We start from the raw sequence: 13,597 nt of genomic DNA on the forward strand, positions 1-13,597 counted from the left end.
TGCTGTCGTTGACATGTCGTGTTTGGAGGTGAATGTTTAAGACTGATAAAGTCAACATTGTCTGGATGTCTTTTGAGGTTGTCTAAGGATGTTGCCATGGTCCGCTGTATTGTTCGTTCAATAAGGAGGTTGTACCCGCTACGAACTCAAAAGATTGCCATGGAGGATTCCTCAGATATTGAGATATTGATAGGGCCAACTTACAGCTTCGCTGCCAACACCTGTATCAGCAGCGCAGTTCCCAAACCAAAGTGTCAGACACCAGTTCATGGTTCCAGCCCATTGGAAGCTTGGGCTAGCTCACTCACGCCTTGCAGATGCTTATCATTTAGACATGGGCAGTCCATCAAATCACATCGCTCAATGTCCTCCACATCTCGTCTAAGCTACAAGCCTTCCGGACAAACCCCCCACTGACTTTTGCCTCTGTTTTGATACGAACCATGCTCGGGTTTTCCCCAGCGCCCCGCATGAACAAAACAAGATGGAGATGTTTCCCTGCCTACATACTCCCCCTCCCCTCCATCCTCTCTCACTCTGGCCTTTGACTTGTTCCAAGGCACCTCCTCACCTCCCACCCTCGCCTCCCCACCAACCGCCAAAATGAGGTTCACCCTCCCCCTCATCCACCTCCTCACCCTCACCACCGCCCTCCCCAGCACCTCCCCCGATGAAGACTCCCCCATCAAACTCGCCAGCGGCGCCCTCGGCCGTCCCCCGCTCAACCTGACCACCGCCGACCACAACCTCACTCCCCGCGCCGAAGCAGCAGTCAGCAAACCCCCCAAAAAACACGAGTACAAAAACCCCTACGAATACAACCACGGCGCCATCACCCCCGTCTACCCTTGGAAAGACGGCGACGGCCCCTGGCGCTGGGGCCGCGCGGGCAAGAGGTACTCCAAGCGCGGCTGCGGCGACACCTGCGTGGCAAAGTGCAGGACGAACAAGATTACCACGTTTTGGAGGCTGTTTCTCCATCCGTGGCCGCTGCTGCCGATAGTTTTGTCGCAAAGTCACAACAGAGCGGTGTGTCCCCCCCCCCTTCACCCCTCACTCTGCTGATGCGGAAGGCTGATGATGATGATGATGATGATTGTGTTGGGCGGAGCTAGCGTCTCAAGTCTGATTGTACCTATGTTTGCAAGGTGGGTGTTTTTTTTTTTTTTTCTTTTTTTCCTTGTCTTTTCCTTGCCACCACTTGAGACCCCACCCCTGACAAACTCCAGGCCTTCTGCGACTACTCAGCCGACATGTCCGAAGGAGAACTGGCCTCCCACTTCGGCACCACCCTCTCTGTCCAGACATCCAAGCACCACTCCGACTTCCACGACGACAACGACAGCAGTTGGACTACCTCCCCCTCCACCCTCCACCCTAACACCCTGCCCTACACCAACCGCACTGTCCGCTTCAGGGACGGGAAGCTTGTTTGATGCGGACGGGTGGGAGGAGACTTCTTCTTGAGTACCCACCTCAAGAGGTACGGAAGTGGTATTTTGGTGATGTTATGCTCTTGTCGATTACTAGACCGGCGCGGGGCAAGGGAGTTTTGTTTCATGGTTCAAGTCGGCGTTCAAGGGTGGGGAAAGAAAAAAGAAAACCGGCCAGCGTTGGTGTTGCGGCGTTGGAGCAGTTTGGGGCCCAGGCAAAGCGAATGGATGGGAGGTGTTGTGTTTAATACCTAACCTGCTCCGGTGAATGTCCGGCCAATCCCTCCTCGTAGTTTCAGCTTCTTCTCCTTCAATCGTCATCAAAACACATCAACTTTTGCTGCCAAAACCTATCGTACTTGTTGCCTGATAATTGGCCTGTGACCTTTTTGTGACCGGATGCCACGTTAAACCTCTATCTCACATTCACACATTTATGTCGTAGGCTGATGCAGAACGTCAATAGAACGTCAATTAACCAGACTAGCAAGTCTAACTCATCCCCCCGCCATCCGGCATCCTCCCAGTCTAGTGTTAACATCAAGACAAGTACACAGCTAGCTATAAATTACACCCGCTGACATGGCTGCCAGGAGATGCAAAACCAAAATGAATCAGCGCAACAAGACTACAACTACTTCCACAAGAACAATCTCCGCTACTCCCTTCCCTCCCCGATGATAATATCTGCTCCGCTGAGCATTACCGCTTCAGTTTGCCCTTCCCTTCTCTGCCTGCTTTCTCCTCCCCAATGCCCACGCGCCGTCCATGCAGTGAACTTTATTCTGGGGACGGAACACAACCGAAATACCGATAAATTTGATACCGGCCCACACGAAAAACAATGCAAGCCATCCCGTCAGTGCAACACCAAAACCCAAAAACCCCAAACAATACAGAACCGGACTCCACCCCCTTTTTTGCCTTTTACGATAAATGGAATGCCCCCTGGCCCTCCTTGATGGCAGTAAACAGTCTCTTCTTCAAGACATCGATAGTTGTGTAGTCGGGGAGCTTCAGGTAGTTGACGCAAGTCATGACGCTAGGCAAGTAGTCATCCGATGTATATGGTGCTTCGCTTGGCTTGCACACCACCGTGAACATGGGGGTCAGGCTCTTGAAACCTACAGCCACGTTGTTAGCATCACCTCTCTCAAGTTCACTAGAGCAAAAAAAAAGAAAAAGAAAAGAAAAACCTACCGCCAATGGGGAGCTTGGGACTGCCAGTGGTAAACTGCAGAAAGTCACGACGCTGCGCCGGCGTCAACTGAGACATCGTCTGCAGCAAGTTCCTAACGCTCTTGCTGTCCATGTTGTACCCGTGATCGGCCTTGATCGAATCCATAAGTGCTAGAAAACTGTCAGCCATTTGTCTTTTGCATCCCGCACCGAGCGACAAACTTACTCTCAAGGGACCAATCCTCCTCCACACTACCAAACAGGGAGCACAGCTCGTCCGGAGTAAAAGCGCTCAGGGCCGAGTACGGAAAGACCTGTGAGAAGCCGGTCCGGAAGGCATCGACCTGGCGGCGAACACCGCTTCCCAAAGTCATGTCAATAACCCTCTCGAGGTAGAGGTCCACGTTGGATATCGTCAGCCTAGTCTGAGACCCGTTGGGAATTAGATCAATGTCTGGGTACCCAGGCAGGGTAAAGTCGAGGTAGAGGTCGTCGAGCCTGATCTTGTCAAACGCGATATTCTCCAAGTCGTGAACCTTTTGCGCAGCGTCGCGGTTGGGATCCTCCTCGATGGCCTTCTTGGCCATGGCAAACTTCTTAATCACCATCAACGACCGCGCAACCATAGGGTCGACAGACTTGATAGCCCCCAGAGAGGGGCGGACGGCATTGTGCTCATTGCCGATGCGGAAAAAAATGGGGTTGAAGTTGATATCAATGATGCGAGAGTCGATCATGGACCGTGCCACAAACTTGCCAAGGATCTTGAAGAGCTGGAGGGTCTTCTCGCCTTCCTCAGTTGCAAGGAAATCCTCGCTCACGGGTCGAGGGAAAAGTCCATTAGGCCCAGAGACAAACTCTCCATTGTCGCTGGGATCATGGTCGCGCCAGAGCTTGAGCTTCTTCTTGCAGAACTCTTTCGATACCGTCGAGTAGAACTCCAGCGTGGGTCCAAGGCCAGTGCCGACCTCTTCAAAGTACTCAACCTCCAGAATGCTTTGTGACGCCCCGTAGAGCTCCATCACCTTCATGGCCGACTCGAGAATCTTGGGCCGAGCGATGCGTACCTTTTGACGTTGCAGTCTTCCCAGGAACGGCCTTTCATCACGGCGATCTCTCCGGGCTTCCTCCTGAGACTGGGCGTTCTGCCATCGACTCATAGACCTGGCATAGCCAAACGAAGTACTCTGCAGGAAGAGATGCCGGGTCTCGAAGGGGAAAAGGAAGGGATAGAGCCTTGCCAGGTCCTCGCTCCAGCTTGGAAGGCAGTTGCTCGCAACAATGAGGGGTTCTTCCAATTGCCGGTTGAGCTTGGCTGTAAGCTTGGTGTTGACAAACTGGGAGAGCGGCTCGACATTGACCTTGAGTGTCTCCTTGTTCTCGACCAGAACGTCATCAATGTTGGCGTTGAGGTCATGGAGCTTCTTCAGCAGGCGCAAGATCGATGCCGTGGTGGGCGACTTAGCAAGAGATCCGGGAATGCTACCCTCCTCGACCTCCGCCCCCGTGTCGGCTAATGTTCCAAATGCGATGGTCTCGGCAGGAGGGGGGCCAGGGACGCGCCGGAACTTGATGGGATGCACAGCAGACCAAACATTTCGGCCGAGGTATTCATCAGACGTAGTGGCAGAGCTGTGAACCGCGCGGTAAATAGTTGTCTCGTTGGGAATCACCTTGCCGTTGATGCTGAACTCGATGTGCCAGTCTTGGGGCACAGCTTGAATGGCGGCGGCGTATGACATGGGCCTCGAGGATGAGGAAGTGGGTGAGCCCTGGAGAGCGGCGGCGAGCGTGCTGGCTCTGCTGGGAAGCGAAGATGTCTGCCGGCTTTGAGAAGGGGTGGGAACCCTAGTCCCGTCCTCCTTGCGAGCCATGACCTTGCCGCCTGCGGCGACTTCGACATTGACAGCGGAAGGGTCGGGGGTGGGGGAGTCGCCCATGTCTTCTTCTAGATCACCCACAACATCCAAGGCGCTCTCCTCTTCCATGTCCTCATCGTCATCAGACAATTGCTTCTCATCTGCGCACTCAAGGGCATTTTCGAGATCGTCCTCATCCTCTGGTGGCGGGAGAGGAGCAGTTTCACTAGCTGGTTGGCGGCGTGCCGACCTACGGAGAGCAGCCTTTTCCCTCGACGATGGCTCCGGTGTGGCTGGAACGTCTCCAGAGGGCTGCGTCTTGGACTTGGACTTTCTGCCTGACCGCGAACCCGAAGGCTGCGAGGAAGCAGCCGGAGGGGCGGGAGGAGTCGAAGGAGAGAATGACCGCTCCATCAAGCGGGCGGCGGCAGCGCTCATGGGCAAGCCTGAGCTAGCCATGACCGCGAGAGCACGCGAAACCGCATCCTTACGATGCTGACGAGGACGGTCAGACATGCTGATCCGCGGCCGCAGGTAGTCATCCAGAGACTTGAAGGTCGTGATGGCATGGATCGAAACCATAATGTTACGAAAGTTCCGAGGGATATCCGAATCCTCATCAGCGACCAGCTTGAGGCGAATCTGCTTCGCGAGCATGGACGCGGCACTGCTGCGGTTGCCATCGTATGAGTTGTGATGAACTGTAAGAACCTCAAAGTGTTCTGATCTGCTCAAAAGGTCCTGAAGCTTGTGAACCAGGACGCTGAGGGGTGTCGCAGGGGAGTCTGCAGTCGCAGTCTTGGGTTTCGATTTCACAGTGTATCCCATAAAGACCTGGAGGAACGTCGACTGCGCCGCAGCTGCAAGATCCTCATCGGGATTGGCAAAAATCTCCTCGAGCACCCGGACTACGCCAGAGGCCAGAAGCTCGGCGCTGGTCACACTCTCCAACACATCCGAGTCAAAATAGGAGGCCAGTCGTGTAAACAGCTCTGTACCGTCACCAACGGGCAAGCTTCCAGGTGTCCGGTGCAAGTAAAAGGCCTCGAGCTCCGTGGCCAGCTCTGAGAGGTTGGCAAGAATCTTAGTCGCCTTCTTCTTCATAGCCTTGCCCTGCTTCTCGGTCTCATGAGTCTCGAGGAATTTCTTGGCCAACTGCGCAATCCTGGTCTTTGAAGAGGGAAAGTCTGAGACCGACAGACGGCGGCCGGGCCCATCGAGGGACATGGTGGAACCCTCAGAACTAACTGGGGATCCTGAATCGTCATGATGGTGGTCATGGTCATGATCGTGCTCGTCACCATCGTCTTCGTCGTCTTCCTCCTGATCCTCATCCGAATCTTGGTGCGAACGGTCCTCGTCGTCATCGTGGTCCTCGTCATTTTCGCCATCAGATACGGTTTGGTCCACAACAAGCTCCTCACTACCGGCCTCTGCTCCCGACTCTGGTTCGTTCTGCGGCTCGGTAGGCTCTGCCGTAGGAGATTCGACCTCGGGTTCCGGTTCGGGCGTTGCCAATTTTTCGATCTCGGCAATAACTCCCTCGCGATACAGCTGGTACCGATAGACCGAACCCAAACGGCTTGTCAAGATTCCAGTGGCCTGCAGAGCAAACATGACCAAAGAGGGGTGGTCTTGCTGCGAGAGGATAGATGCCAGGAAGGAGGCGTACGAAACGGGCTTCAAGGCTTCCACCAGAATGTCTTCGTCCAGGTTGCAAAGCATCTTCAACTGGGCAGTCAACACCTTTTGACGCACCGTCAGGTTTACCGTGCTCGAGTACGCATCCGTGAGGGTGGGGAAAAGAATCATGGCGAAGCGCCGGACCTCGTCTTTGCACCCTTCCAACAGCTCGATCCGTTTCTCGTTGGGTGTTTTCTTGTCAGAACCAGGTGAAGAGGGCGTGATAGGATCCATTGGCGAGTGCATGTCGACGTAATCGTGACCGGACGGATCGCTGGAGGGAGGCAAGCTTGGCAAAAGCTCACAGATGACATTGAGCGTCTCGATGATCTGTTCTCGGGGTCGGTGAATTAAAGCCTGCATGATCAAAACACTGTCGAGCTTGGAGGCGATATCCTCGGTCCCGGCCGGGGGCGAAACGCCAGTCAGGATTTGGTAGAGCGTCTCAACCACATTCATCTTGAAGAGTTCAGCCGACAGCCTTGGGCTCACCTTTGCCGTGATGGCAAGAACACGGAGGAATTGCGTGTGGATGTGAGATCCGATCAGGTTGGTGGTACCAGGGAGCAGCAGACGAAGGATGGCCTTGAGCAGCTCGGGGCTCACCAATTCCTCCAACTTTGCGGCATACCTCCTGAAGCTTTCCACAATTCGCGTCACGCAGAGGGAGGCTTGCTCAACAACCCGCTGATCGTTGCTACCCAATACATTGAGCAGGATAGGCATGACATCCCGCACAACGGGAAAGTTCTCTTCGTGAATGCCACGGCAGCAGTTCGCGGCTGTTGTCACCGCAACCCGTTGGGTGCCTGTGGCGAAGAAGTCAAGGTACGAGAGACACGCATTCAATCCTCCCTCCTTGACGATATGGTGGGGATACTCGACCGAGATCTTTTCCAGAGTGCTCAAGGCCTGCTCCGCGAGGTCGATAAACTGGATTTCCAGCAATTTCTGGCATAGGATGGGAATAGCTTGCCCATACACCACGTTACCGGCACTGCCCGGAAGGGCTTCCATCAAGTTGGCCAGGCAGCGACAAGCCAACAGCATGACTTCGGGATTTTCCTCTCCTGTCAACTCGTTAGGCTGCATCAACGTCACCAACTCTTTCACAAACTGGTCGGGTGAAAAATGGCCCGATAGGTTATCCTCGTTGGACACCAGGAGGAGCTCCGAGAGCTCTTGAAGCGCAATGAGCTGGATCGTTGGATCGTCTTTTTGGCGAAGATTGTTCAAAATCTCTCTTAGTCTGGACGATATGCCAGAAACCATACCAGTCAACGCCCTGAGTGTATGGTGAATGCTGCTCGGAATTCCACCACCTGGGAAGCCACCAAAGGGGTCCATATCGTCATCGTCGTCGTCTTCGTCGTATCGGTTGAGCCGGTCATCCTCGTCATTATCCTCGTTGTCGTCACTATCTCCGGGGAACTTGTCTTCGGGTGGCGGGGGAGGCGGGGGTGGGGGTGGAGCGGCTGCACCTCGATCAGATTCTTCGGTACCACCCATAACGACGTCTTGATCTGGCGACTCGGCAGCACTGCGCTTGGACCGGCGAGAAGGCCCGGCAGATGGAGGGGCAGCATCATCTTTAGAGACAGAACGTAGATTAGTACATGGCCTTCCGAAAAGAACAGGGGCTTTGTCTGGACTTACCTTGAACCTTCTTTTTATGACGGCTGGATCGTCTGCTGGACGAGGCCGAGGGGGTAGTATTCTCTGGATGCTCTGAACGGTTAGCAGAACCTGCTGGCGCCCTGGATCGAATTGTCAGCGAAACCCCTGATTCTGCCCCGCCCGTGTCCGTGTTGGCTGGCTCGACATACCGTGGGCTCGACATGGTGGCAGAGTTCTTTGCTTTTTTCCGGCGGGAGCTGGCAGGTGTTGGAGCAGGGATTGGAGGCTCTGGAGGTGCTTGGGTGGTAGCCTGTGCCACGCGTTGTCTCTTGGAACGGCGTGCCGATGAGGCTGGCTCCGGGGCAGCCTGGGACGGACTGGTTTCGGAAGTAGTCTTTCGTTTTCTGGCGGCTCGGGCCGTAACGGGGGTAGAGACGACAGGTGAAGGCGCTCCGGCGGAGGGCGACGAAGCGTTCGGATTTGATGAAGCCGCCTGGGTCGCGGCTCTCGAGCGAGTGACTCTGAACGACATGAGTAAATATGTGCCCAGATCTAACAACCCTGGGAGAGGTTGCTGACAGGTCGATGCTGGAATGGTGAAGAGGTGAGGTGGAGGGGCAAAAAAGAAGAGAGGGTTTAGTAGAAAGCAGAAAAGTTTTTGATTGAGAGTCAGTTCCCGAGGATGTGAATGCCAGTAAGAACTTTGGAGCTTGCTGCAGGGCTGATAGAACCGGTGCCTGTGTATTGCGGGCCTTTGCCGCTCTGACCAGAGGCTGCTCAATCTCCGACGACAAGAAGCGACCGGCGGCAGCAGTGGTATCTGAATTCACTGCCTCTGTCGACAAAGGAGGCGCCGGGAATGCAGTGAAGCCTGGTGTTTGATGGTTGCAGCACTGGCTCGGCTGGCTAGCTTGACTTGACTTGACTGACTGACTGACTGACTGACTGACTGACTGACTGACTGACTGACTGACTGACTGACTGACTGACTGACTGACTGACTGACGACTGACTGCGCGGTTTCGGCCCTTGGGATTCGTGGAACCGGAGACTGATTCTGAGAGGCAGATAGGCAGGTGGTCGAAGCTCAACAGACGAATACCTTAATCCGGCAGACACTGACTGGGAAAGAGAGAGACAGAGATAGATAGAAAGACAAGAGACAGAGAAAGCAAGACGTCACAAACAGGCGGGGAAGGTGTGCAGTGTGAGGCGGGAGATGGGTGGTGGAGGTGTTGGTGGTGGTGGTGGTGGATTGCAACGGTTGTAATAAGTAAATTGTTGGATTTACCTGGCTAATGAAGAAGAGGAAGAGGAAGAAGTTGACGACGGATAGGATGAGGGAGCAGCGGCGGATGGCTTGTGGGAGGCAGGAGGAGTTGCAGAGGAGGCAGTCACGGTCGGGGACGAGACAGATGACACCGACGACACCGTGGGCAGGTGTGCTGGATCGTTATCGAGAGCCGATCTGGACCGCGAATTTGCAGAGCGTCGTTCTGCCATGGATTACGCCATGGGGAGGCTGGCAGGCGGCGGTTCGGATGGGAGCGATTTGGGTTATTGTCATCAGCTTATTATGTGAATATAGTCGGCACCAGCCACAGCAGCAGCGGATGATGGCGGAAGGTGGAAGGAGATTCTTCGCTTCTTCCTGGGTGGAGGAGGCGGAGATGGTGGCCGGTGGAGATGATGCTTTACGGAGGTGAGAGGGCGATTGTGTGTGCTGGACCCCGTCCTTAGCGGCTCTTTAGCCCATCTAGATCCTTGTCAGCGCGTTCTTGGCCCGTGACGACCCAGAGCACGGACCAACGAACGCCGCACCGGAAGGCTGGGTGCATCTCTGGGAATGGGCATTCACATTGGGCATCTACAGAAGATCTCCAGGCACATGTTTTCGTATCATGTAGCTAGTATAAAGCATGATTCAAATCCTTGCTCTCACCAACACACGGAGACAGTATATCTTGCCCGCTTGTCACAAGAGCCTGGCGACTACTCGCGTGTTTTGCAAATAGTTTGGTGCCACATGAGAAAAGGTTCCAACATAGACACACGCTCGTGTTGCAATGTTTGTCATCCTCGGGCTTGAAGACAGAAAACTACGGGCTATTTTTCTGAGCCAAGATGTCCAACGGGTGGGGATATTGCTCCCAGAGGAGTGTTTGATCAATGTTGGGTCGGACGAGGGCTATCTTTGGCACCGCGACCGTAACTGTGTCTCGAAGCATGATACCATTCATGACGAAGAAAGACACATTATCCTTGATCATGAGATACGGATATTTGAAGAGAAAAGTCTGCGGTGAAAAGAATGCATCCGTCCAGTATGACAAAGACACGGTCAGACGATTAGAGGTTCGCTGCCTCTGATGTCACTGTTGTTCCAGCGGCGAGTTTAATTGATCCCCGCGCCACAGGGGTGTCGCGGGTATGCCGACGCCCCACTAAACGCGTCTTGGGGCACGCTCTGCCCAAGTTAACGCGCGGCCAACATCCAGACCTCCAGCTACATTGGGTATCAGTCAGTCACTTGCTTATGAACCCACCATTGCCAGCTCGATTCCGTTGAAGATGAATACGGATACAAGCGACTGAATCAACCGTACTTTGAACCTATATCTGACTGAGATTTCGCCAAATGCCAGCTCAAACTCGCGCGCGGGCAACACCCGCTGCGCCGGCATCAGGAGTCTATGAATCAACACCCACTGCTCGTCAAGTCCAGTTTCCTCCTCGAAGGCGAAATGTCCGAACATATGGTCGCACCTCGACTCCCACGGGAATGTCCCGCCTTTTGCGCCAGCAAACACTGACCCAGCTCGATTATGTACAGCAAACCCCACCACCGGCGGACCTACGAGTGGAAGATGAGGAGGATGAATTACCCAGAACAGTGCCCAGGGCAGCGCCAAAGCCGAAGAAACAAAAGCAGACTCGTGGCAAGAGAAGAAAGACACTGGGCGATGCACCGAGTTCGACCTTGCATACCCAAACCATGACCCAGATGTATTCCATGACGACAAAGGAGGAGCAGGATAACGAGCTGCGTATCGAGAACTCTCAAGACGAAGGTGATGAGGATGAGCTGGGGCTACCACAGCTGCCATCAGCTAGCATAATGAAAAAGGAACGATCTCCGGAGAAGAAAGCACCAAGGACGGCTTTGTCCGATCCGCAGACCCCCTCAACCAAGCGCATCAAAGTCAATCTCGATGAAGTTCCCTCGTCCCAGCCAACACCATTCACTCCCATGCTCGCAAAGTACACACTGGGCTCTGTACTCTCTCCGCTTCAGGATAAGTCCACCAATGTTGATGCTCCAGCTCCTACCGTGGAGTCGGTGACCAAACGCCCTCGAGATCTGGTTATCGAAGACAGCTTCAGCCCAGGCGGAGGGCTCCCCTCCTCATCGTCAATGCTGGAGGGAACTCCTGAACAGGCGAGGTCGTCCCAAAAGAGGAAGAGGCAGCCCCTGGCCGAAATATCGCTCCCTAGTATGGAGCTTGGACATGATGACAATTCCACTACTGAGCCCACCCCAACGAAGAAGAGCTGCCGAGAAATACCAGACTCCGACGACGAGCTGGCGAGCATTAGTTCAACACCGTTCCAGACTCCCCAGAAATATCAAGGGACGGTTGGTGAGGCGGGATCTGGTTCTAAGCTGCGATACCCCGGTGGTGTTCCCAGCAGTGGTCTATCGAACAAGGAGAATCGGACTCCCCGTTCAGGGCAAAAGAACTCGAGAGATTCCGCCACAAGTGATGACGAAGCGCCAGGGACACCGACACCACCAGATAAGAGGGTCACGAGATTGTCTTCACAAAAGAGACCGACCACACAACGGTCGTCACAGAGGCGTATGTCACAGAGATCAGCATCTAAAACACCAATACCACAAAACAAGGCTTCGGCGCCGGTTGAGCAAGCGCAGGATGACGACTCGACTGCTAGTGAGGATGGGTTGTCAGAATTGTCTTGCACTCCACCCAAGCCGTCAAGTCCAAGGGCGAAAACACCAACCCCGAGGCATAACAAGGAGCCCAATGTTTTACGGTCTATTCTACGGAAGACTGCTGAGCGAGCTGCCCACACGAGTCCGGCCAAGGGTGAAGGAGGGAACATGACTCCTCAGTTCCTGACATCAGAGTCCTCAACTGACCAAGGACCCACCACTCCAACCCCTATTCGCAAGACGGTTCAGATTCAGCTCCCACCGCCACCTTCAACCAGCCTAGGGCAGAGCTCGGAGGGGCAACCACTGCAGGAAGATGATGAGGAAGAAGAGCTGGAAGTCTACAAGGAGACCCCACAGAAGGTCTACCCTCAGACATGCTCTCCCACGCCCAACCGAGCCGCCCAGCGGATGACACAAGCCAGATCCCAGTTCTGGTCACAAGGCTGGGAAAGCCAACGTGTGCCCATGAGCGTAATTCGGTCTCTGGGTCCCCAGACTGACCGCACCGACATCGTCATCTCCATCGGTCCTGATACCTTGGAGGACATCACCAAAGGCCGTCGCGATCACGAGTTTAGGGAGTATAAATTCCCTCCCACCGTCCTCCGGGTATGGATGTTTGCCACTCATCCCGTGGAGGAGGTCAAGTATATGGCTGTGCTTGGACCACCGAAGCAGCCGGGAGAGATTGATGAGGACAGTGGCTACAACGGAAACGCAGAGTTTAATGCCGGGGAGACCAAGTTCAAGTGGGCGTATGAGTTGGTGCAGGTTTATCGGTTGAACAACCCGGTGCCGTTGGAGGATATGGAAGAGCACGGGATGGGGAAGGGGGCGCCGGTGAGGTGGCATTATTTGCCGCCTACGGCGGTGGGGCAGCTGATGGCTAACTTGAGGAATGCGTTGTTTTTGGAGCCGGGACAGGAGGTGCCGGAGGCGGAGCAGTTTTTGAGGGATGGGTATCAGGCGGTGGAGGAGGTGGAGGAGGAGGAGGAGGAAGAGGGGGACGAAGAAGAGGAGACACAGGGAACAACTGGGGTGACGGTATCACAGCAGTTGGAGCAGCAGCTGAGAAGCGATATCATTCAGTCGACGCAGATGGTCAAGACAAAGAGCGTCAGTGTTCTTGAGGAGGACGATGACTTGGAGTATCTCAACGATGATACTGTCATTCCCGCCAGTCCAGAGCAGACACTCCCGCCGATGCCAGTCACTGATTTCGCCCGGCCAAGTGCACCGCGATCCAGCCAAAGGATCCGGAATCAGCGACGGCCTAGCACACCGTCCACAGTTCGTCGGGTTGAAACGACGAGAAACACCGTCGGTCTGTCTCAGGCGACAACGGCGAGTAACTACTCTAGCCCTGCTACATCTCCTCAAAAGTCTATGGGGGCATCTGTGCCACGACCTCATATGCCTGGGTCGAGCGAGCTGTCGCTGCCGGACTTGGGTGTCGAGATGGACGATGATGGGGAGACCCAGCTGCCCGTGCCGAGGGGAATCATTGCTTCGTCTTCGCAGGTGTTTGGTACGGCGCAGGATAGTTTGGATTTGGGGATAGGTGCGGAGAATGTGAGACGGCCGCCGAGTGTTATTTATGATTCGGATAAGGAGTAGGATTGGGATCTGTTATTGCTAGGGTCATCTTTTGTGGGGGTTTTCAGTGAAGAAGGATAATAATGGGGAGGAGAAATGGGTGGGTGAGGTATTGGGATACATTGGCTGATAGCAGTCTGGCTGCACTGGCATGGTAGGGCATTTACCAATTAGACGATGAGGGACACGGGACTTACGGTGTATATTGTAATTAGGGGGTTGGCCGTTTTGAAGATGTGCTCTATGGAATTTGACTTGCAAAGTTGGGTTTC

General features: G+C 54.6%; 3 protein-coding genes across 3 annotated transcripts; 2 read left to right on the forward strand and 1 right to left on the reverse strand.

The window, feature by feature from the left end:
• Positions 1-603: 603 nt before the first annotated feature.
• Positions 604-1,436, forward strand: QC764_406245 (uncharacterized protein; the record flags this gene model as incomplete). Its single annotated transcript, XM_062946915.1, has 3 exons — positions 604-1,029; positions 1,116-1,148; positions 1,230-1,436. 3 exons carry the CDS (start codon positions 604-606, stop codon positions 1,434-1,436), a joined length of 666 nt encoding a protein of 221 aa, XP_062800809.1.
• Positions 1,437-2,360: 924 nt separating this feature from the next.
• UFD4 (Ubiquitin fusion degradation protein 4) lies at positions 2,361-9,612 on the reverse strand (the record flags this gene model as incomplete). Its single annotated transcript, XM_062946914.1, has 6 exons — positions 9,578-9,612; positions 9,063-9,527; positions 7,811-8,292; positions 2,839-7,743; positions 2,634-2,783; positions 2,361-2,557 (listed from the first exon to the last, which is right to left on the reverse strand). The coding sequence occupies exons 2-6, from the start codon at positions 9,272-9,274 to the stop codon at positions 2,361-2,363; spliced, it is 5,946 nt and encodes a 1,981-aa protein (XP_062800810.1). The 5' UTR covers positions 9,275-9,527; positions 9,578-9,612.
• A 797-nt stretch (positions 9,613-10,409) lies between these two features.
• On the forward strand, positions 10,410-13,346 carry QC764_406230 (uncharacterized protein; the record flags this gene model as incomplete). The annotated part of the gene is made up of 1 exon (XM_062946913.1): positions 10,410-13,346. One exon carries the CDS (start codon positions 10,410-10,412, stop codon positions 13,344-13,346), a length of 2,937 nt encoding a protein of 978 aa, XP_062800811.1.
• Positions 13,347-13,597: the final 251 nt, after the last annotated feature.

The sequence above is a fragment of the Podospora pseudoanserina genome, chromosome 4, assembly GCF_035222485.1.
Source record: "Podospora pseudoanserina strain CBS 124.78 chromosome 4, whole genome shotgun sequence".
NCBI classification, from domain to species: Eukaryota; Fungi; Ascomycota; class Sordariomycetes; order Sordariales; family Podosporaceae; genus Podospora; species Podospora pseudoanserina.